Genomic DNA, 22,149 nt, shown 5'->3' on the forward strand with positions numbered 1-22,149 from the left:
AAGGATCTTCCCAGCCTCTTTTCAGATGAGTAACAATCTTCCTCTTGGTGACCAGGCAGAGTTTGTGTCAGAAATACCCCTTTCCCCATTAGCTGCTGCCTAAATTCTCCTGCATTTTGGATGTGACCAACTACTGTGTCAGCTCCTCTTCCTGTCCCCAAGTCAGTGCTTTCCCCGGCAATCACTTGTCAGATGAGGCTGGAGCTGTTTCCTCGACCTCCTTCAAGACCTGATGGTTTGAAGTGAAGGGGGAAACGCATATAAAAATTTAAAAGCTTAAAAATTATGTTGTAAGGTACACAAACCAACAGCCCCTGTAAAAAGAAACCTTACCTGAGATCCAAGTCACACCCCCAGCCTGCGGATGAATTTGTTTATTGAAATGAACTGAGACAGGAGGTAGAAGGAGGTGGTGAGGAGGAGATGCTGGTGTCCCACAGACAGAAAGTAACAGAGTTCCTTTCCTGTGGATGTACATTCCTGCTTTGTCCCTCCTTGCTTTCTGCCAGCCCCCACAGGACTTCACCTTCCTCCAGCACCTTGTCCTGTGGGGCACTGCCTCAGCTCCTCTCTGTGATCACTTGGTGATTTTCCACAAACTCAAAGGAACATATTTTTTTTTGGGACTATAACCATCACATTTGGTTACAGTTTGTCCACTGTGTTAAAATTTTTAACTGGTGAGATGGACAGGCAGAAGGGTCCCCTAAAATGTTGTAGCCTAGAGCATAGGAAGCAGGGATATTAGATTATGTACACAGTGAGCTAAAACCAGGAGAAAATTAATAACAGATCTAGTCTGCCATAAGGTCACTGTAGATTTGAGTTAGTCTTGAAGTCAGAAACCCAAAATGTGCAGTTGTAACAGTGGAAAAGAGTTAAGACTGGGTCTGCTGAGCACAATTCAATACTGATCTAAAAAGCCCAGGTACCAAATCTCCCTTAAAAAAGCCCCCCAAACCAACCAAATACACCCCAGTCTGCTTCAGGCAGTTCTCTGCCTAGTGCTCCAAGGCAGATAAATTGCTTAGGGCCTTTCATATTCAGAATATGAACACAAACCAGAAATTCTCCCACAGATATTCCCACAGCGAGGATAATAAATCACCAGGAATTAGAGGCTGAAGGGCTGGAGAACCCCTATTGCTGCAAGGCAGATCAGTTGAATTGGAAGGGAATTCATAAGAGAAACAGTTTATGTAAAAATAAGCTATTTTTATTTCTTTCCCAGATACTGGACAATTCTCAGACATTGCTAGATCTCCTGAAGGAAGAAATGGGGGATCTTGGTAAAGCCATTGAGCCACAAAGCACTTCATTAGGACCACGAGTACGTCGACAAAAGCATTCCTAAACTTTTTCTTCAGCCTGGAAAGTCCTGTTGGCCAGAGAGAGCTGCTGTTGTGGGACAAGGATGCCACACATTTAATAAAAGCCTTTGCTTTGCAGAAGTACATGTTCCTTTTAGACGTGCTTTGGTATTAGTCAGAGATCCACTAAAGCTTATCCTCAAATGCTCCAGATCAGGGTAGGCATTTACAAAAAAAAAATACCCTTCATTTTAAGCACAGCCATCCTGAGGCACATCCCAGGAGGTGACCCATCAGCTAAAGCTCCTGCCCTTGGGACAGCACTCACCCTGCTCTGCCCGCAGGGAGCTGGAGGACCCGGGCAGGGATTAGGGCATGGAGCTGGGAAGTGCAAAGGAGTGCTCAGTGAGGTGTGAATCCCAGCTCCGAGGTAGAGCAGGATCACCGGGGGAAGGAGCAGAGAGCCAGCAGCACACTCTGCACTGCCACACCCCCGAGCTGTCCTGCCCACAGGGCTGCAGGCACAGAATTGGCTCCCACGAGAACCAGAGCAGTGTTGGAGCTGCAGGACAGTGTTGGCTTTAGCATTCCTCATGGATCTATAGGAGAACTAAGCCAGGGCTAGTTCAGACCCCTTGTCCCTAACTTGAATTGAAAGCAGCTTTGCTTTACCACCTGCAGTTGTGCTAGAAACAGAGCTGCCTTAAACTGACCTGGGCTTTTCCACAGGGAAAGATGTTCACTGGGGCATTTTTTGCTAGAAAAGCTCTGCTGAAAACTCATCCCTTAAATGTAGCAGTCAGCAGCAGTCTCACATTTTCCCTGATTCCACCCCAGTCTCAGCACCTTATCCTGAAGTATTTCATTAATGGGAGAAGCCTCAACACCTGGAACTCCATGGTCCTTGTGTCATGTCCCAGGCAGATGCACTGCAGACACATCCTGCTTCTGGCAAGTCACACAGGCAGCAGATCTGAAATCAGCTTGGAATGGACAAGGACGTGCAAAATGTTTCTTTGTGCCCCCCCCAACCAACATCTAACAAACTACTGAGTAGCTCTTTTTTTTTCTTTTTTTTTTTTTTTTTGCATTATCTTTCCAAAAGTATTTAGGCACCCAGGGCAGAAGGGAACAGCTACAAGTATGTATGTCCTAACATTTAATCCTGTGTTTTTTTTAGCAGAACAACCTTCCCTTGCTGCTACAACAGACACCAAACCAAGTGCAAGGTATGCAAAGCATTTTCAGTTCACAGACCAGTGTCACTTGAGCAGATACCATCTATAAGAGACAAACCAGTAACCATCAAATTTAATCAAAGATACCAGCCTGTTCCTTTGGATCACACCCCACATGGGGGTACCACTCATTCCATAAAGCCCAAAGAGGCCAGATCTGTTCTCACCACATCTCTTTTAATCCCGAAGTACAAATCTCATTAGCAGCACTGCTCCATCTGTTCCAGAGTGCAATTTTGACCCTGAGTTTACAGTAGTAGAAAACTTGAATGGAAGATTCTAGCAGAGTCCTTTGCATATTGGCTGCATTAAACAATTACAATAGAACTATAAAAATCCTAGAAAAAACAAAAATAACCCACATTCCTTGTTCAAGTTCTGCAGAAGAAAGGAGTGAAACTGCCCTCCTGTGCTTTGATTAGAGGAGCAGAGCAAGTGTGGCTTGAAGGAAGCAACCAAGAGAGATCAATCAGATCTGGGACAAAGCAACAAGAGGAGCTGGCAAACTGGAGCACAACCAGCAATTCCCAGAGACTGGATGCCAGAGTTGGGAAGAACAGACCAAAGCTATGGCCAATGTTTGGAAGTCTTCAAGAGGCTCAAAACAGTCTGGACATTTTTCTACTCATTGGTGCAAAAATAACACCTAAAGCTAAAGGCATTCATTGCTCTTCCCATCCCTCCCTCAGGGTGTTCTCAGTGAACTCCACAAGCATGTAACTGGCTTTTTTCATGGCATAACTCATGGCACATGAATTCCATGATGTTTCAGTGAAACCAGAGCCAGAAACACGCAAAGGACAAACCCTGAAGCTTCAGTGACACCCAGTGTGTCAAATCACAGCCACGCTGTGAACCTGCCTTGCTGCCCAGAGCTCCAACTCCAGAGCCATCCTCCACTGGGGAGAAGGGTTGCAAAAGCTGTCCAGAGCCTGCACAGTGCCTGGACTCAGACTAGCAGTAAGAAAAATCAACATCCACCCCAGGATTACAGAAGTCCTTCCCACACTTGCCTAACCGGCAGCTGATCTTGAACAAGGAATATGCAAGGCCACAGGCAGAATAAATCATATGCCTTGAAAGCAGTAATTGGGTCCCAAAATCCAGTGCAAATATTCTCTGAAGATGCCCGAGAGCAGGTGTTCCACCCTTGGCAGCAGGATCCGGGGAAAGCCGCGGTTTGGGGGCGGTTTGGGTGGCGGTTCCTGTCCTGCCCGGCTGAGCAGGCACCGCGGAGCAGCCTCAGAAATAGAGCGCGGGCTCGCTGCTGAAATCCGAGAGACCGCCCTTCTCCGCCGGGGTGAGCTGTGGGCAGAGCACAGGGAGACCACGGTGCTGTCAGAGCCCCTCACCCTTGGATGGTGCCTTGGCTCCCAGCCTGGCTGAGCTGGATGTGTTTAGTTAGTGCCCCCCCCTCCCCAAACGTGCCCCGGTGTGTCAAAGTCCTGCAATGGTTTGGGTTGGAAGGGATTTTAAAATCCATCTGGTTCCAGCCTCGTGCCAGGAGCAGGGAGGGACACACTCCACTATCCCAGGTGGCTGCCAGCCCCATCCAGCCTGGCCTTGGACACTTCCAGAGCTTCACAGGGAACAATTTCTTCCCAATATCTAATCTAAATCTCTTTTAGTTTAAAACTGTTCCCCCTTGTCCTATCAATTTAAAAGAAAAATAAAAAAATCAATCTCCCTGTTTTTTATAAGCTGTCTTTAGGTCCTGGAAGGGGCTCTGAGGTCTCACTGGAGCCTTCCCTTCTCCAGGTGAAGGCCCCCTGTTCTCCCAGCCTGGCTCCAGAGCAGAGAGGCATCTCCATGGCCTCCTCTGGACTTGTTCCAACAGACCCATGTCTTTCCTGTGCTGAGCACAGAGTGTGCCAGCTGCCTTGAGTCTCCTTCACAGAGCCAGCTATGGTAGTGGCAGTGTTTTGGTCCCTTGGGAGCAGTGACACAGCTCCCTGGGCAGGAACACAAACACAGGTGTGCAGGGAAAGGCACATCCTGTCCCATCCACTGCCTGGAACAAACCCCACACCACAAAAGAGCACAGGAGTTGATTATTTATAGCCTCACCATGACTTGGTTCCCATGGGCATCAGCTTCCTTTGGGAGGGGTCCCTCTGCAGCAGGACCCTCATACTTCTGCTCCTGCCACTCACTGAACTTCACAGAGTGCTTTGGGGTGTAGCTGGATAAATCTGCTGGAAGGAGAAAGATGAGGTAAATATTTCTCACCACCCCAAAAAGAAGTGGGACCAGGATCCCAACAGGGCCAGCCCATCTGCAGCATTTCCACCCATGTGGAGCCCCTTAAGAGTTCATGGGAAACGTGAGCAGTGTCAAACACCACCAGAAACCCCACAGTGCCAACACAGTGCCTCACTCACCTGAGTTAGGTGTACTGGGATGCAAAGTGCTGTTTGGGCGTGGAACATAAAAGGTAGGAGATTTTTCCTCCTCTGTTTCAGAAGTGTGTCCTTCCTCTTCCTCATCCTCTTCTGCCAGGGAGCTCTCTGAAGGGTACTCAAACATCGTCTGCAAACTCGTCTCGTTGAAAGAGATCTTCATCTGGGCAAGAGCAAAGGAGAATTATCAGGGAGACTCAACTGAAAATAGAGTCAACAGCAATCCTTGCACTAAGAGAAGTTCATCACCTGTGAATAACTGAGGAAGAAAATTTGGGATTGGCTGTAGGACTGTAATTATCATTAGGATGCTGCTGAAATGAACCAGGAATGAAGCAAGGCATTTCTGCTGGAAACAGGGACTGCCTGGCTCTCTCCTCCCTGTGACACCCAGCAGGTGGTGGAAGTAGCTCCAGATGTGCTTGTCCAAGCTGAGGAGAAAAGCTGAGGGAAGGGTTTGTTCCCCTGCAGCCTTGCCTGTCCTAATCATTATCTACCGCTGTGCTCCAGGGATCTGGTTACAGGTCACCTCAACAGGTGCAGAGGAGATTCACTGGCAAAAACTTCACACCAGCAAAAGTGAAGGTGGAGAAAAAGCACAACAGCTCTTTGTAAGTACTCCAGAAAATAACCACCAAGGAGAAGAGAACTGCTGATGCCAGCACACATCAGACAAACAAGGAGGATAAGCCTGCCAGGAGTAAGTTCATGCCAAAAGTAGGGAAGTATTTAGCCAACACAGATCAAGGTTCAGGAGCAGCTGTCTAAAAGGGTGTTGTGATCCCTTTACTTCTAAATACAATTAAAATTCAGCTAATAGGGTTATGAACAGAATGGAAAGGACGTGGCAGCTTGTGGACAGGAGCCTGATGGTTCTGATCTCTCTCTCCAGATGCTGTGTAATGACTGGCCAGGGGCAAGTGCAGCACATTTATCCCATATTTCTGTCGTACAGAAAATCCCCAGAGGCTGGGAAGTGGCACCTGGCCCCAAGCAGCCCTCAGGCACCACCGTGCCCAGGGGCACCCATTCCCTGTCACAGCAGCAGCTGGAGCACTGGAGTGACACTGCTAGGGGCTGCCAAAGTCACATCTGGATGTCCCCAAGGGCCAGAGCGGCCAACAGGTCACAACCTGTGCTGCCCATGCCCAGGAGCCCTGGGGGGATCAGAGCAGACAGGGAGAATTTCACTGCTGCTTTTCAGCAAACCACAAGAGCAGTTTAGGTCAAATCTGGGCAACAGAGGGAGCAGCTGCAGCTCCTGCACACTGCAAATCCACAGCTGGAGCTCTGTGCCACTCTGGCCCAGGGCAGGATGGCACTTGGACACAGGCTGCTCCCAGGAGAAGGAGGATGGAGGGAACCAGCTGCCTTTCCCCATTCCCTGCCCCAGCCAGAGCCGCTCTGAGTCTCCCCAAATGACACACGAGGAGAAGAGAGATTCTATTTCAGAGAAAAGGGGTTGGAATTAAATGGTCCTGAAGCTAAGAGCATCCCAGCTGCTGCTCCCTGAATTTCCCATCCCTGCTGCTGACCTAGATGTTCCCTGATCCGAGCCAGGCTGTCAGTGCTCACAATGTGGTGACTGTCCTGTGGGGATGAGCCATGCTGCCAGACCAGGAACTGCACACAGGCCACTGACCAGCACTGCCAGTGGCACTGAAGGGCAAGAAGTACTTGGCTGAACATGGAAAACAAAGCAGACAGGAGAGATATGCCTTGGAGTTTAGAATTTAAGCTTGGGAGATGGAACTAAACGCTCCTGGGTTTCTGCTATCTGGAGGAAATCTCTAAGAAAATTACTTTTGAGTACAGAGTAGACCAAAGGTGCATGCAGTGCTGGAGGAGAAAACAGCCTCAGCAGGGAGCAAAACCACAGGGCAGAACAGAGCAGAAAGAGTCTGAAGACACCAACATCCCACAGAGAGACCAGAGACAACAACAACCCCAAACTCAACAGCTCCCACTCTCCACAGTCAACTCAAGCAATGCTGGAGCCCTTCACACAGAGCAGTCAGGCCCTGGCACAGGGGCACAGCTGGGCCAAGATCACCTGCAAGGCTCACCCAGGCAGGTGTGTGGCACAGGGGCACCGTGGCACCAGTTCCCCCACACCACAGGGATCTGTCCTAGGGCAGATCCCAGCCCTGCTCCCAGAGCCTGCAGCAGGCAGAGCCCCAGGGCTGCTCACTGATCCCCTGGGCACACCCAGGCAGAGCAAACACCAGGCACTGGCACAGGATGGGCCCTGGGGCATTCAGTCAGCCCTGCCCATGGGGAGAGAGCCCCAAACCCCAAAACCTGCTGTGGCAGCACCTGAGCTCCCCTCTCTAAGCAGCAGAGGAATTCAGGGAAGCACAAAGCAGCTCTGCTTGACCCAACAGAACAGGGAGGGCGAAGCATTCAGGCAAAACCAGGGGACACAGGGGGCAGAGAAATGCTCTGAGTGGCTACAGAGCACAACTGAGCGCTGTGTGCAAGGAACAGGCAGCTTCAGTCCCAGGAACCAGCTAAAAAGGAAAACCAAGAGCCCAGTCATGGCACAGACAACAGGTATGCACAGCCAGCAGCGCTTTGCCAGACCACAGAGACTTTTATGGGAACACAAAAGGCAACAGGGGACGTTTCTTTAGAAGACAAGCGTGTCCCAGCAGAGCCCAGCTTGCTGGAGCCCAGCCAGAGGCCTCTGCTCAGCCTGTCTCAGCACTGCTTCCCCTGTCTCTGCCCCAGCAGCAGCTGCCAGTTGTGGCAAGGAAGAATTTTGCACCCTTCAGCTGTGGATGTTTGCAGGGATTTGTCACTCTTTGCTCAGCTGGAGGCTTCACCCACAGCTGTGTCAGAAACCCGGGGTCCAACCCAAACTCATATATACATATATATAAATATATATATAAATACTCTGCCCAGCAATCAGACACACTGGAAAAAGTAAAGCAGGCTTTTCAGGAAATATTGTGCTGTTCAACCAATAAGTTCTTGTTGCCATAGCAAAAATCATTTATTTATTTGCTAGGATTTGAACAGTAATGAGTAATAGAATATCCAGGGAAGAGAAGCCAGGGCAAACATTGCCCAACAAAGCGTAAATCTGAGTAGTCATGCAGATCTCATTTAGAAAAGGGAAGTCAACCTTGTGTCAGGCTGTCAGGTTCTAACACAGAACAACCTCCCAGCTGCCAGGGAGTGACAGGGAAGGTCTCTGCACAGACAAATAACTGCTTGTGAGACTGGAAATGGGGTAGGAGCAGAGGTTTTTATGGTGGACAAAGATCCCCAAAGGGTTTACCCTGCTCTTCCCATCTGACCAGTCCCACAGAGCAGCAGATTTAGCAAAAGGAGACAGAAAAGCAGTTCATAAACTCCAAAGCCCTGCAGAGACCTTAAGTTTTTTCACAGCAGCCTGCAGTCAATGATCTAGACAGCTCCCAGAAAAGAAACTTTCAGATAAAGGATTTTTGGGGAAATGAACCATTTTTTTTGGAGTTAGCAATGAGCTTATCTATGTGTCTCTGTTTGTCCTTTTGAAAACTCAGTCATGTATCAGCCCAAATTGTTGAATAACTCCAGACAAAAACTATGTGGGCAGCCTGGAACAGTATCCTGGGGACTGCAGAAGCACCAGCACATCTCCAAGGCATTTGCTATCATTCAGCAGATAAGGAGCTTTTGTGCCTCTAAAGCCTTTCCTTGACACAGAAATAAAGGGTTTTGCCCTGACAAGAGTCCCTAGGAACAGAGGGGACTTGAGGCTTGGTTCCTATATCAGATTAACCCTGTACTGCTGTGGCTGAAGCATTCTAAGTATTCCCAGAAAACTGCAGATTCAGAAACGTACCCTTCTGTCATTCTGTACAAAAAGAAGATTCTGTGACTGTGGCACCACAGAATCACTTGATCATGCTTTTCCAAGAAGTGTTTCCTGAGACTAACACTGACTTTTGCTCAGCCATTAACTGCACCTCAGTGAGTTACTGAGTGAAGAGCACTAAAGATTTACAGCAGGAGCACATGGGGGAAGCCCAGAGTGGCTGGCAAAGGAGACATTTCCTGCAGGATCACATCCCAGCTCCCAAGCCACAAGGCAAAACAGGAAAGTCTCCATTTACAAGGCAACCCACAAAGCCAGCTCTGTGTAATCAATATGCTGAAGCACATGGCAGATAGGAGCAATGCATGGAGATTCGAAATATTAAACTCCTTGTGCAAGACACTGGCAAGTTTCAAATTCCTGATGAGAAGTGACAGGGTAGGGACAGCCCCAAGAGCATGTGGGGCAGGTGGCTTGGTTAACTCTTCACTGTGCTGGACAAGACGAGAGTCCAGTGCCCACACAAGCACAGCTGGAGCCCCAGTGTGCCAGAGCACAGAGCAGCCATTCACCCTGGGAGCCCTTTATTCCTCCTCACATCTGCAGGCAGAAGAGCCAGAGCCTGCCACAGCTTAACAAGCAATTCAAAAATTACTTATTTGGCCCCTAAGAACCGGACAAATCTCCCTACTAGCACAAAACAAATCTCATCTGAATACACAAAGGGAGCAGGACAAGCAAGGTACAATTAGTGTCAAGACTTGGTGTCCTCAAAAAAATCATACAGAGCTCCCCAAGAGCAGAGGATTTCACAGGCAGCCCTTTTGTAGCTACAACAAGTTGCACTGCTGGGAGCTGCCATCCACAAACATTTCTGTGCAAGCCAGACTGCCCAGAGCAGCTCACAAAAATACCCGAGTTTGGTGCTGGAATGGGACCCATGGAGCATCATTCCATGGGAACAGAGAGAGGCTGGGAGCAGAATTAGTTCCCACCCTGTCAAGGAGTTCATTCAGGACCAAAAGGCTCCCATGATGTGAACAGTATCACCTGCACAAAAGTTCACGTCTCTCTTGCCCTTTTTCCCTCTCTTTTAACATGCAAAAGGAACTTCTTTGATGAGAAGCAAGTGCAGCAGCTTCACCAGGAGCCTCAGGGCTCAGAGCTGCATTTCCACCGCCTGCAAGCGACACAATTTCCCTACACACACAAGTGTTTTGTCTGAGATATTTCCTACAATCCTGCAATGCCCACAAAGCAGCAGCTCCATCCTGCCAAGTTCCCAAGATCATCCGAAGGGCACTTCTCGGAAAACATCAGCACGGAATTCCTCTGGCCCAGATTTTCCCAGGATGTTTGTGAAGTGGCTCTGTGTGATACAGACACTTCATGTGACTCTTCCTACACAAACTGGCAAACAGGGATATCCTCCCAGCCCCACAGACTGCAGTCACTGGAAGTTTGGGTTATAAATAGGTTTTAAATTCAGGTTTCACTTGGGAGGGGGGTGAGCACAACCCCTGAGGTGAAGGAGATGCTGCTGCAGCAGCTCTTACCCAGATTTCCTTTACTGCCACTGCATCCAGAAACTAAATATTTTCATTTTCCCTGCTGTTCCCCACACATAACACAGACCAACAGGAATCCTGCCCCAGCCACCCCAGTGTCCTCCTCTGCTCTTCTCAGAACACCATGACCACATACTGGAAAAACCAGAGTGGGAAGGAAAACCCAAACCCAAAACAAACTGAATCCTTGAGCTGCAGGGAAATTATAAATCATCTCCAATCTGGTCCACAGATTAGGGAAACTGATTAAGAAAACGTTAACTGTAATCCTCATGATTAGAGTTCAGAGCACAAAGTACTTCCAATCTCCTCTGGAGTTCTGGGGCAGGCTGAGCCCTGGGCACGTTCTAACCAGCTTCAAAGCCAGGCTCTGCTCTTTATTTGCGTAAGAGTTTCTATTTTAGCCCTTCTGTCCCATTCCCTGCAATGCTGAAAGCAGCAGGCAGGACATGGGAGCAAGAGAACCGGGGGAATTTGGGAGCAGCTCAGACTGTCACTGCAGAATGAAAAGAAGCATGGGAGTGGTGAGGCCATGCAGAGCCTCAGTCACAGAAAGTTTCCCACTACAGAGATGAGATAAATTTGATTCATCTGCTCTGCCAGGGCTTCATACAACAAAGTCTCAGCACTTCAAGGTGCTGGCATGCAGAGGGGAAACAAAAAACCACCCACTGCCCCACCACAGCCTTGGGGGCAGCTTGTGAAGTGGTTTGAAAGCTGTAACTGCAGCAAATTCTGATTTCCAGTCTTGAGCCATCATCACAGGCAAAAAAAATAAAAATCAGTGGAATTAGCAAAAGGCAGGAAAATGGCCCTGTCTGGGTGAAAGAGCTTGCTGCCATCTGACAGCTCATGGAGATCATCTCTGCAGGGGAGGGACTGCACTTCATCATCCAAGACACTTATTTCCTGAGCATGACTTATCACTGCTGACCTCATCTCCTAAAAATGCAATACATCCATGTCAGATAATGCCATGGCCCCTCCTTAAAGGTGGCAGATGAATCTGCCCCAGCAGAGCACAGCCAGAGACAGAAAATAGAACAGGAACACGCAGTTCTCCAAGAGCTAAAGAATACAAATCTCTGCCCTGACCCCTCCAAAACACAGAGATGACATAATCAAAGGAATTTTTGAAGAGAGGTTTCTACTTCTACCACCAGATTAGTTTCTTTGTGTTATGGTTAATTTACTTGTGTTATGGCAAAAAAAAACAGCATAAAAAAACTTCATGCAGCCACCAGTATTTAGACTCCACACTGTGCAGACTTGCTCCAAACAGGTCTGGGCAACAGCTGGAAATGTTGATCCCTGCCAACATCCCAAGCCTAGACCTGGTTCTCACAGGAGACCATCTCCAGCAGAACTGAAGAGATGGGAAATTGCAGAGTAAGAAGTTGAGCAGGTTCAACCAACAAAGCTGCTGCCCATGATCAGAACTGAGGGGTATTTAAAATAATTTTTTGTTTAACAGACTTTTAAGTGGGAATTTGGAAGCCACATTCAGGCATTACGCAGCTCAAAAGAGTAGGATATGGACCATATGCTGAAGTTTGTGTGAGGTGGAACTTTTTGAAGTTCAGCTGAACATCTCTGAAGATAATTCAGCTGCAGGCTCCAACAGTTTGGATCCCACCAGCCTTGTTCCTGTAATCCCTGCTCTCACCAGTGCGACTCGCCTGCCAGCACATGGCAAACTGCCAGCTGTGACAAACAAAAACATTAAACCCATCAACACCCCGATGTCTGCTGGCTCTCAGGTCCCGTTACGAGCAGGGCTTTGGGTGGCCTGACCAGAATTCGTTCACCTTCCCTGCAGGATCTGCAGGAGGTCCTGGAGAGGAAAACCCTCGGGATGCACTGCGGGAGCAGGGTCAGGGCAGAGTCCAGCCTCCAAGGAGAGGACAGCCTGAAGCCAGTTATGGCTCGTGGGGAGCCTGGCTGGCTCTGCAGTGCTCTGTCCTTCCCCAGCTCTCACTCCAACACACATGTTCTGCAGAAACCCAGATTTCTATCTCGCTGACAACTTTATTAGACGTTATTCTGGCAGGTAACCAAACCCCACTGCCTCTTGTCAGCTCAGATGAGCAAGATTTTATCCTCTGTGATCCCAAAGATCCACATCCTGCAGCAAAGCCTTCCCTTCCTCCTGGTGCTGCTGAAATGCCTTTACTTCTCTGCAATAACAGAGTACAAAGAGGAGCCCTGAGCAGAGGTCACCAACAGTGTGCTGCATCCTCTGCCCCACTCCCAGTTTAGAATAAAGGTCAGTAGGTCTCTTTCCACCCCTGCACATGTATCCTGTCCTCTCTGAGAGCCCAGCCAGCTCCTCCAGCAGCTGCCCAGCAGCTCCTGGCACATCCCTTTGGAGCTGCAAACACTTCCCAGACGGAGTCCCACCCACAATGCTTTATCTGAACTGCTGCTGGCACAGCCTGGAGAGGTCCCAGAACAGCCCTAGAGCAGATGAACAGCCCTGGAGGGCACCTGAACCCCTCTTGAGCACAGGAGCTCCAGCTCATCCAGCCCCCAGGGTGAGCAGGGCTGGGGCTCTGCCCTCCACCTGCAGAGCCTGATGTGTCCCATCACACCCAGCCCCACACTGATCTTCACAGCCCCTGTCCCCCCACAGCAGCTCCACAACAGAGCTGGGAACAGATTTATTTATTTCCAAAACATCATCTTCCTCTCTCTCCCTCACCAAGCTCCAGCTCCAATCCCCAAAGTAACAGCTGCTTCACATATCTGAAGGTCTGGAAGGAGCAATAAAGCTGTTTATCCTGAAAGACCTTGAGGCAGCAGCATCCCTGAGGCCACAGCCAAGTCACAAGTCCCACAGGCACTGTCAGCAGCCAGGAGCAGGGGCTGGAGTTCCCTCTGTGCAGAGCATGGAAAAGGGATGCTGAATTTCTACATTTGAAGAAAAACACCATCTGCATCTCAGAGAACAGTGGGGTGCAACTGGCAGGGCTGACACCCTCCTTTCCAATAAATGATCACCCCTGACGGCACAGACACTCATTGAGCCACAGCATTTCCAGACTCTGCTGACCTGCTCTTTATCTCCCAGATTCCTGCTGGGCACCAGCAAACAGTTAAATTTTTCCAAGTTCTTGACGTTTCACTAAACACTACTTTCTTGAGTATGGAGCATAATTAAAGACCTTTTAAAGGCAAGGTTTGGAAAGGAAGATGCTTGGCACAGGAAGGGCTTGCTCACCCCAAAAGACAGAGGAAGCTGCTCAGTAAAACCAGCATCAGGTTTTGACACCCCAAAAGAGAAAGGGGATTGGTTTTAACAAAGAACTGCAGTTCCCAGATCACAAGAACTGGCTGTTTCTGCCCAATTCAGGCCAAAATCAAGTTTCTGAAAACCCCGACACAGCTACAAAACAGAACTCTTGTTTTTGGCTGGTTGCCTTGGAGACACAGAGTGATCTCTTGGGAAGAAACCAAGGAATGCATCTTAATCCGAGCTCCTTCCTTTTCAGGCATCAACACTCAGCCTTATTACCCAGAGTAAAAGCCACAAACATCCTCTAGGTCAAGAGTAAACAGAAATCTTTCCATTTGTCCACCATCAGTATCTTCTAGACCCTGGCTACAAAGTCATACTCTGTGCTTGACTGAGCAGGAAGGGAACTAAAAGAAAAATGGGTGTTTCTCCCACACCACATTTCATTTCCCCCAGAAACTTGGGTCTTGACTACTTTCCTTCAGCTTATTTTTCAAAGGGTCCCTATTTGTTTCATCTTCCTGAGTTCTGCAAATATTAACAGGCAGTTTCTCTTTTGCCTTTTAATCTCTCTCCTCTCAGAAAGCAAATGTTTACACACAAGTTCTCCTGCAGGAGGACCCCACACACATTTCTCAGGGAACAGCTGTGTGTGCACCTTGCAGGATTTGGCACCTCAGCTGCACAGCAGGGCAGTTAATGCTGTTAAGCTGATAAAGAACAGGGGCAGAGAAGCTCCTTGACCTGCCCAATGTCACACACAAATCCACCAGTGACACACAAAGCAGTAGTTAACCAGTATCACACAATATTTTAGGCTGGGAAAGGTTCTCTGGAGGTCTCTAGCCCAAACTCCTGTCTTTAGGACTGACCTGCCATTTGCTCAAAGCTTTCTCCTGGCAAGTTCCAGGCTGGACATTCCACGACTTCTCTAGGTTTGACCAACCCAAAAACAATTCAATCACTGCATTGGACTTGTGCTCATCTCCCTCCCTCATTTTGGTACTGTTAAGGACACCTTCCACTCTGCACCATTTAACTGGTTTTACTCAGGGCTTTGTTCTTTGTGCCCCAACAGCATCCCCTACTCAGAAAAATCAGCTCCTCAGCTCTGTCAGAAGTAGGGCTTACCCAAATATAACCATCCACAAGATTCCCTCTGTGTCCTCTGCTCCATCCTAAGAGCACTCACAACTGTAACATGCTGTATTAATATTTTCACCATTTATAACACACACCTGATTTGGTGTAAATCAAATTAACACCCCAAATTGAACCTGAACAGAGCCAAAAGAGCTGCAGGGAGTGCAAGCCAGCAGGTGTTTAAGCAGCAGAACAACTCCAGTCTCACCAAGCATTTCCCTGTAGTAAAAGAAGGAAAAACTTCAGGAGCACTGAGCAAGAATCAACACTCCTGCTCATTTGCTTGTTCTGGATCTCAAGGTGCTCCAGACCTGCTCCCTGCATTAGTCACCATCAAATTACCACAGGCTTCGTGTGCTTAGGGAGGAATTTGACAGCGTTAAGGCAGGGAAGCAGCACTCCCTGCCTCCCTTCAAACGAGATGCATCCTGCTCAAAGGATTTCCTCAAATTATAATGCTCAGCGCCTCAGGCACCCATGTGCATTCAGTGCCTCAGTTATCTACTTGGATTTGGGTAACGGAATTGTCCCACGACAGTTCCCACTATGGAAAAACATGTCACATCACAGCCCTAAAAATCGGGATTTGCTACCTCAGTGTGCTGCTTCCAGAGCCCAACAACTCTCCCCTGCTCCCATTATCACATCCAGATGCATTTCACCAAGCCCTACAAAGATTAATTCTCAATTTAGGGCTCACAAGGATCTACACTACTCCCCAAGCCGTGAGAAAATCTGGCATTCGCTCACTCCAGAGGCATTTGGAGCAACCAGCGTCTCCTGGATCTTCAGAGCTGTAGCTGCACATTCAGAATGAGCAGGTGGTATAATCCTATCAAGGGGAGTTAAGGTCTTTGCTGATCTCTTTCTGCCTAATCGAGACCAAATTCCTGAGCCTCTATCAATAGATCACTAATGCGGGGAAGACACCAAAGCCACGCTGCCCAAGTGACCACGGGCAGCTCAACACGCCCAACCCCTCAGACACAGGGCAAGCCCGCAGCTGCTCAAACCCCGCAGCTCCCCCTGAGCTCCCAAATTCCTGAAATATTTTACTCTCCATTATCGTATCTCCAAGAAGGGATGGGGTGGGAGAGGCCCTGCAGTTATCACAGGGCAAATCCCACCCTCAGCTGCTTGGTGGGACAGCACCCAGTGCCCCCTCCCTGAGAGCAAATTCCGTTTAATGCCAAGTCCCCTCTCCCAGCTGTGGTCCTCAGGCTCCCTTTAAAGTTCCAGGAGACAGTAAAAGCAAACAAGGCACTGCTTGCAAAGAGTTACAAACTCTCCTAACGTTGGATACTATGAAATATTACTCCCTGGTTCCTTCCTCACCATTCTGAAATATCCTGTGCATCAGTGTGGTGGAGTTCCACCTGCCCTCTCCTGTCTTCCACCTGCCCAAAGGCTTCACTTCTGAGTCTGTTTTACCCCCTGTTTCAGCCAGCTCTGAGGGCAGCCTCTGGTTGGGGCAAACACTCTGCCCGTGCTCCCAGCGGTGCCTCCTGAGAAGCCAAACCCAAATCAGCGCTTCCAGCCTGGCTGCTGAGCACAGAGGTGCCCGGGTTACCTTCTTACGGCGTGAGCCCGTCTTGCTCATGCAGGACCTCTCCAGGGACAGGTACCCCCCGATCACTTCAATCTCGTTCACCGTGGGGTAGCGCTTTTTATGAGATATCCCCACTTGGGGCCCATCAGCGTTCTCCACGGCTTTGCCTCTTCCTTTGCCGTCCTCTTCCTCCTCCTCTTCCTCCCGCTGTGGCCTTCCGCTGGCATCGGCGAGAGCCTGCAGCCCCGGGGCCACGGGTTTCCTTTTGGGCACGACAGTGAAGGTGCTGCCTCCCCTCTGCTGGGGGGCAGAGTGTGGTCTGTAGAGGGGCACGGAGGAAAACTCCATCTCCAGGTCAGGGCCAGCTCCTCCGGGCTGATTCGCCAAGCTCCCGGTCCTCGCAGCTGGGCCAGCCCTGGGAAGAAGCTCCCCGCTGTCCGGCTCCACAATGTCATCGATGTAAGTCACAGGTACCAAGGGATCCAGAGGCGCCGCTGGGGAAGTGATGGGCTCTTCCTGCTCCGGGGCGGAGGCCCTGGGAGGCTCCTGGGGTGCCTTCTCCTCCGAGGGCGCTGGGCCTGGCCTGGCAATCTGGGGCTGAGCCGGGCTGCCCTCCCGGCGGGGCACGAAGACGAAGGAATTGCGCGAATTCAGGCGCAGCTTGGCCAGAGCCTGTGCCTGCAGGTCGTGGGCTGGGATGGCCGCCAAGTCGGGCTTGGGGGCCGGGTGGATTTCGAAGGAGCCCCCGGCCCGCGGGGCTGAGGCGGAGAGCGGCCGAGTGGCACTGGGGGCCGGACTGGCACTGGGCAGGGGCGACACGGCCGCTTCGGCCTCCTCCGCCTTTGGCCTCCTGGCGTTGGCTCTGGCATGGGAAGGGCTGGTGGATGGCACTGGTGGCCCCTTGGGCGTCGCGGGGCGGCCGGCGGGGACAGCACCGGGCTCGGGGACGCGGGTGCTGGGGGTCTGCCCCCGGGGAGTGACCGTGAAGGAGTTGGAGCTGATCTTGTGGAGGAAGCAGTTGGCCTGAGGGGCCGCAGCCTTGGGGGCCGCTGGCACCGCCTGGGGGGCTGCGGCCCGGGGGGGAGCCGGGGTGGGCTGGGGGGGCACGGGCGGGGGGGTGACAACCCGGGGAGGGGGTGCCGTGGGTTGGGGGGTGACAGCCCGCGGGGAAACTGTGGGCGGGGGAGTGACAACCCGCGGGGGGCCCGTGGGCGGAGGGGTGACAGCCCGGGGGGGAGCCGGCTGCAGGACCGTGGGCTGGGGGGCCACCGGCACCGCGGGCGGAGTGGCGGCCCGGGGGGGAGCCGGGAGCGGCGGAGGGGTGGCCGGGACCGCCGGCGGAGATGCCGGTCCCGCCTTTGGCGCCGGAGCCCGGGGGAAGCCGGGTCCCTTGTGGAGGGGCGCGGGGGAGCGGGGGGAGCCGGGCCCCGCGGGCGGAGCGGGCGGCGCGGCCCGGGCAGCGCCCGGTCCCACCTGCGGCGGAGCCGCGGCCCCGCCGGTCCCGGTCAGGGCGTCCCCAACGCGGCGACGGCGGCCCCGCGGCCGCTGCCCGAACTTCTCCAGGAGGCGGCTGACGGTGCCCGGCTCGGCCGCCTCGGGCGGCTCCGGCGGCTCGGCCGTCTCGTAGATGACGACCTGGTCGGCGCGGATCTCGGCGAGCGCGGCGCCGCGCCGGGCCAGCAGCTCCCGCAGCGGGTCGGTGCCGGCCGGGTCCCGGCGGCGGGCGGGCGGCGCGTCCCCCGCGGCGAAGCAGGCGGCGGGGTCGGAGCGGGACTCGATGATGAGGATGTTGTCGGCGCGGATGGTGCGGATGCCGGGCACGGCGCTGTACAGCTCCAGCAGCTGCTGCAGCGGCCGCGCCGCGCCGCCGGGCCCGGGCCGCCCCTGCCGCAGCCGGCGCCGCTCGCTCTCCAGCCGCATGAAGGGGTTCTCCCGGAGCGGGCCCAGGCTCTCCGCCACCACCAGCCGCTCCCCGGCCGGGGACTCGGGCTCGCCGCCCGCCCCGGCCAGCTTGGCCCGCTTGCGCTCCAGGATCTCCCGCTGCCAGGCGGGCGCTGCCCGCGGCCCGGCGCCGAGCGGCGGCTCCGCGCTGCTCATGGCGGCGGCGCTGGGGCTCTGCGGGCCGGGCCCCGCCGCGCCGGAGCGGCCCCGCGGCACCGCCCCCGGGCCGGGCACGGCCGGCCCCCCATGGGCCGCACCGGGACCAGCGCTCCGCCCCCGCCGCCCGGGAAGGGGCCCGGGCGCGGTGCTGTGACCTGGTGTGACAGAACCCGCCGCCCGCATCGCCCTCTCCTCACACACAGGAGACCCCCGGCACGGGACGCGAGCCACGGTGACCGACACAGAATCCCAATATTTGCCTGTTCCCTCATGTCGGGCTGGTCCGTCTGGTGCCAGCCGAGGACAGGATCGAAAAGCGCCTCTCGGGGATGTCGGTCACCGTCGCAGGCGGAGCAGGGATCCAGCCCCGAACTCTGGAGCAATGTCTGTGGTACCCGGACCCTCAGAGGAGCGTTTTAGGGGGAGCTCTGATATACACGAGTGGCGTTTTCCGTGGCATATGGCAGAAATAGAACATTTTCCCCATTTAACTCTGCTGCCCAGGGAGATCGTGGAGTCTTCCCTCTCTGGAGACATCCCAAACCCACCTGGTCGCGTTCCTGTGTCACCTGCTCCGGGTGACCCTGCCTTGGCAGGAGGCTGGACTGGACGATCTCCAGAGGTCCCTTCCAACCCCAGCTATTCTGTAATTCAGTGATTCGGTGATTCATTGACAGCCACTTGTTGGACACAGAAGCGCTGCCGCGGCGTTATTTTCAGTCAGCGCCTGTTTATCAGCCGCCCGCAGGTGTCTTTGGGAATTGTGCGCAATCAGGAAACGATCGCACTTCCCACACCTCCCAAATCCTGGCCTGGGAGACTCCGGGGACACGAGTGACATAAGATAACCTTTGGGCAGGACTCGGGGAGGTCCCAGAGCCGCAGCCTGTGGCACAGGTGTGTTTACGGGGAGCAGCTCCGTATCCTGCTGATAAGGCTCCTACCTTTGCACTCCCGAGCCGCAACAGAGCGCTCGCACCCTCTTCAAACGAGACCTGGAAACGACACCACTGGAAACAGCTTTTAGTGCCGAAGCTGTGCCCAGCTGGGCTGGGTGCCCCGCGGAGCTGCTGGGGAGGAGGCAGCTCCGTGCCTTTCACCTTAAATTACTCCGGGGTGATGTGAGGCTCACACATGACCCTCAAGCACGGGTATCACGCAGCATCTGCCTCCAGCCCTCCCCGGGCCACAGCGGGTGCCGGGGTTGAGGATAAAGAGCGGAGCGAGCGGGGAGAGACATTTCCCCGCCTCTGGTGACTCACGGCTCAGGCGCGTCCAGGGCCAACAATGTGCCTTTGTACTCGGAGATCTCAATGGATTTCTCTTTCGTGGTCTTGTCTGGTTGGCTTTTGAGCCTGTGTAAAGCCCGTAAATCCTGAAATAATGAATCCCACACAGTTTTGCTGCACCTGGCGCAAAGAAAACGCCTCCCTTTGTGGGCATTGAACCTGACATCTGCCGGTTTCACCGCATGCCCGCCTGTCTTTAGAACAAAACAATAAATCCAGCCATTATTCATCCCCTCCCCTGCCAGTCAGGATTTGAGAGTCTTCTATCATTTCTGTCAAGTGCGTGGAGCCTCGGCTGAGTCAGTGGAGCAGAGTCAAGGGCCGGGCAGTGAGATTTGGCTGGCGAGCAGTGCCCTGGAGCTAATCCCAAGTGTTCACAGCCGCGGGGAGCCCCGGCCCAGTGCCCGGCGCTGCTGCTAAGAAGCTCCCGGGAATCCCTCTCGTATTTTGGCACAAGAAGGAGTGTTCGATTACAAAACCCAGGTGTGCTGGTGACAGGGGCCAGCGCTTGCGAGGCTGTGATGGAAAAGCGCCGGGGCACGGCTGCGGAGCCGCAGGAGGATGTGGCAGATACAGCAGGGCAGGAGCAGCTGAGGAACAGCCCCAGGCACAGCCACGGGATGAGGGGACAGGGAGAGAGCAGGGACCAGCACGACTCTGTGGGATTTCACCTTAAACTCGGTTTGTGTCCATCACCCACTGTGTGTACAGGGCACGGAGGGAGAGAGAAGGAGAAACAGGGAAGAGTAATCCCTGGGATTCTCCAGGATGCTGATTTAAAACCAGGACACGTGGAACGATTCCAGGATAAAGGACAAAGACCATCTTTCTGGGCACCAGTGGTGCCACAAGGCTGTGCAGTGGGTGGTAAGGGATTAAAGGTGATTCCTGTCATCTGTTAGCTGAGGTGAATATGGCACACCCTACCTCACTGTGGTGGTGGCACGTGGAGAATATCCCCAAATGTGGAGGATGGAGAAATGGAGGCTGAGAAATCCCCAGGGCTGAAGAAAAATGGCTCAAATGGCAGAGCTGTCCAGCCTGTTTCTCTTTGTGCTGAGGGGCTGCAGTTACCACATTTATCAGAAGATGAACATGCAGGTGACTGTCAGCATTGGAGATAAGGGAAAAATTGCAGCTGGGAGTTCAAACCAGGGCTGCTCCCTTTGGCAATTCACTCAAACAGGCCCGTGGGAGAGAAAGTGGTTTATCAGAATCCATTCCTTGCCTTCTGCCCTGCCGGGGAGGTGCTGTGTTTTAGAGCCAGTCTGTTTTCCCCAGGGGGATTACCAGGCCTTTAACCTCCCTTGGATTTCCCCAGGGCTCTGTTTCTGTGTCTGGGAGGGTGCTCAGGGATTAGCCTTCCTCCCAGGAAGAGGAACAATCCCTAATTCGCTCTAAATTCCTTTAGCACCCCATGCTCACTAAGCCACAGATGCTGCTGGAACCTGAATCACTCTGAGCTATCCCTGTCCTGTCCCCACAAGTGGATTTGTGGCTCTCAGATGGTCCCTTGTTTAAATTATCAGGATTTTTTGCTTTCCTCCACTTTTAGTTGCACCAGGGCCTCTTGTCTGTCTGGAGCTCTGCTCCCGTGTGTTCAGCTGCTGCCATACAGAGGTGCCCAGTGCCTGTGGATCCCTCCCCTGCACCACAGGCTCATCACACATCATTTCCCTCACACAGCATCTGCCAAGTGCCATCTCCTGGTTTATAAACCCAGCCAGAGAACAACAACAACAAAAAGAACGAGAAAAAACAGCTTTCCCAGAAACATCTCTTTTTATTAAATCATGTCTTTAGCCCTAGAAACATCCATGTACTTGAGGTCTGGTTATCCCACACAAAGCAGCAGAGGGCTCCTGAGTCATGCAGGGTTGGCCTGGAGAGCAGCAGCAGCCAGAAACCACAGCGAGGGTGCTGGGCTCACTGAAACCTCCTTCTCACTTTTCCAAGGAGCCAACCTGCTGCTCCAGGGCCCACCGAGACCTCGGAGATCACGGTCTTTGTTTATAAAACTCTCCATTAACCTCAGTTTGGGCCCAAACCAGCATATTCCAGGTTGGGGTCTCCAATCCCAGGTCTCTCTTGGGCCCAGCATTTCCAGCTCCTTGTGCCCCTGCTGTGCCTTCAGCTCCTGCTGGGATGGGAGAGCAAGGAGGGCTCTGAGTGCTCGGATGTGCCAGGAGGGTGTGTGAGGACCCAGCAGAGATGGCTGCAGCCACACTGCCCTGCACTCAAACTGCATTTGGGAAAGGAGCAGCACGCTGTCAGCTCCCTCTGAACTCCACACAGAGCACAGGCAGAATCAGCAGAGCGCTTTATCTTCACAAGGTTTGTCAGCTGATCAATTCCACTGAAGTGGTCTGGGGCTCCCCCCATTATTTTGCTTCTTTTTCTCATTTGAGTGAAAGAAACTTGCTCAATCATCTCAGAGTATAAGGGGCATTACTGGGCATAGCCTCTCCTTCTCTACATTTACCAGACCCACTGTCTCTGTCTCCTTTTCT

At 52.6% G+C, this 22,149-nt stretch overlaps 1 protein-coding gene across 2 annotated transcripts; it reads right to left on the reverse strand.

Moving 5' to 3' along the window:
- Positions 1-2,596: 2,596 nt before the first annotated feature.
- Positions 2,597-18,347, reverse strand: TPRN (taperin). 2 transcript variants are annotated; one of them, XM_088065633.1, is made up of 4 exons: positions 16,272-18,347; positions 4,930-5,110; positions 4,616-4,740; positions 2,597-3,853 (listed from the first exon to the last, which is right to left on the reverse strand). In XM_088065633.1, the coding sequence occupies exons 1-4, from the start codon at positions 18,345-18,347 to the stop codon at positions 3,791-3,793; spliced, it is 2,445 nt and encodes an 814-aa protein (XP_087921759.1). In that variant the 3' UTR covers positions 2,597-3,790. The 2 variants fall into 2 exon arrangements, with proteins under 2 accessions (XP_087921759.1, XP_087921758.1); XM_088065632.1 differs by having other exon boundaries at positions 4,616-4,743.
- Positions 18,348-22,149: the final 3,802 nt, after the last annotated feature.

The sequence above is a fragment of the Pseudopodoces humilis genome, chromosome 22 (assembly GCF_049639895.1).
Source record: "Pseudopodoces humilis isolate 2021_Gansu_Grassland_sample_001 chromosome 22, ASM4963989v1, whole genome shotgun sequence".
NCBI classification, from domain to species: domain Eukaryota; kingdom Metazoa; phylum Chordata; class Aves; order Passeriformes; family Paridae; genus Pseudopodoces; species Pseudopodoces humilis.

Bases quoted from the DNA above. Each gene is read 5' to 3' on its own strand.
- TPRN (XM_088065632.1), bottom strand. From the start codon at position 18,347: ATGAGCAGCGCGGAGCCGCCGCTCGGCGCCGGGCCGCGGGCAGCGCCC. The intron at 5,111-16,271 runs GTAACCCGGGCA...GCTCTTGCCCAG, and splicing joins CGGGCTCACGCCGTAAGAAG to ATGAAGATCTCTTTCAACGA. The intron at 3,854-4,615 runs GTGAGGCTATAA...CTCTGCCCACAG, and splicing joins CCCATGGGAACCAAGTCATG to CTCACCCCGGCGGAGAAGGG.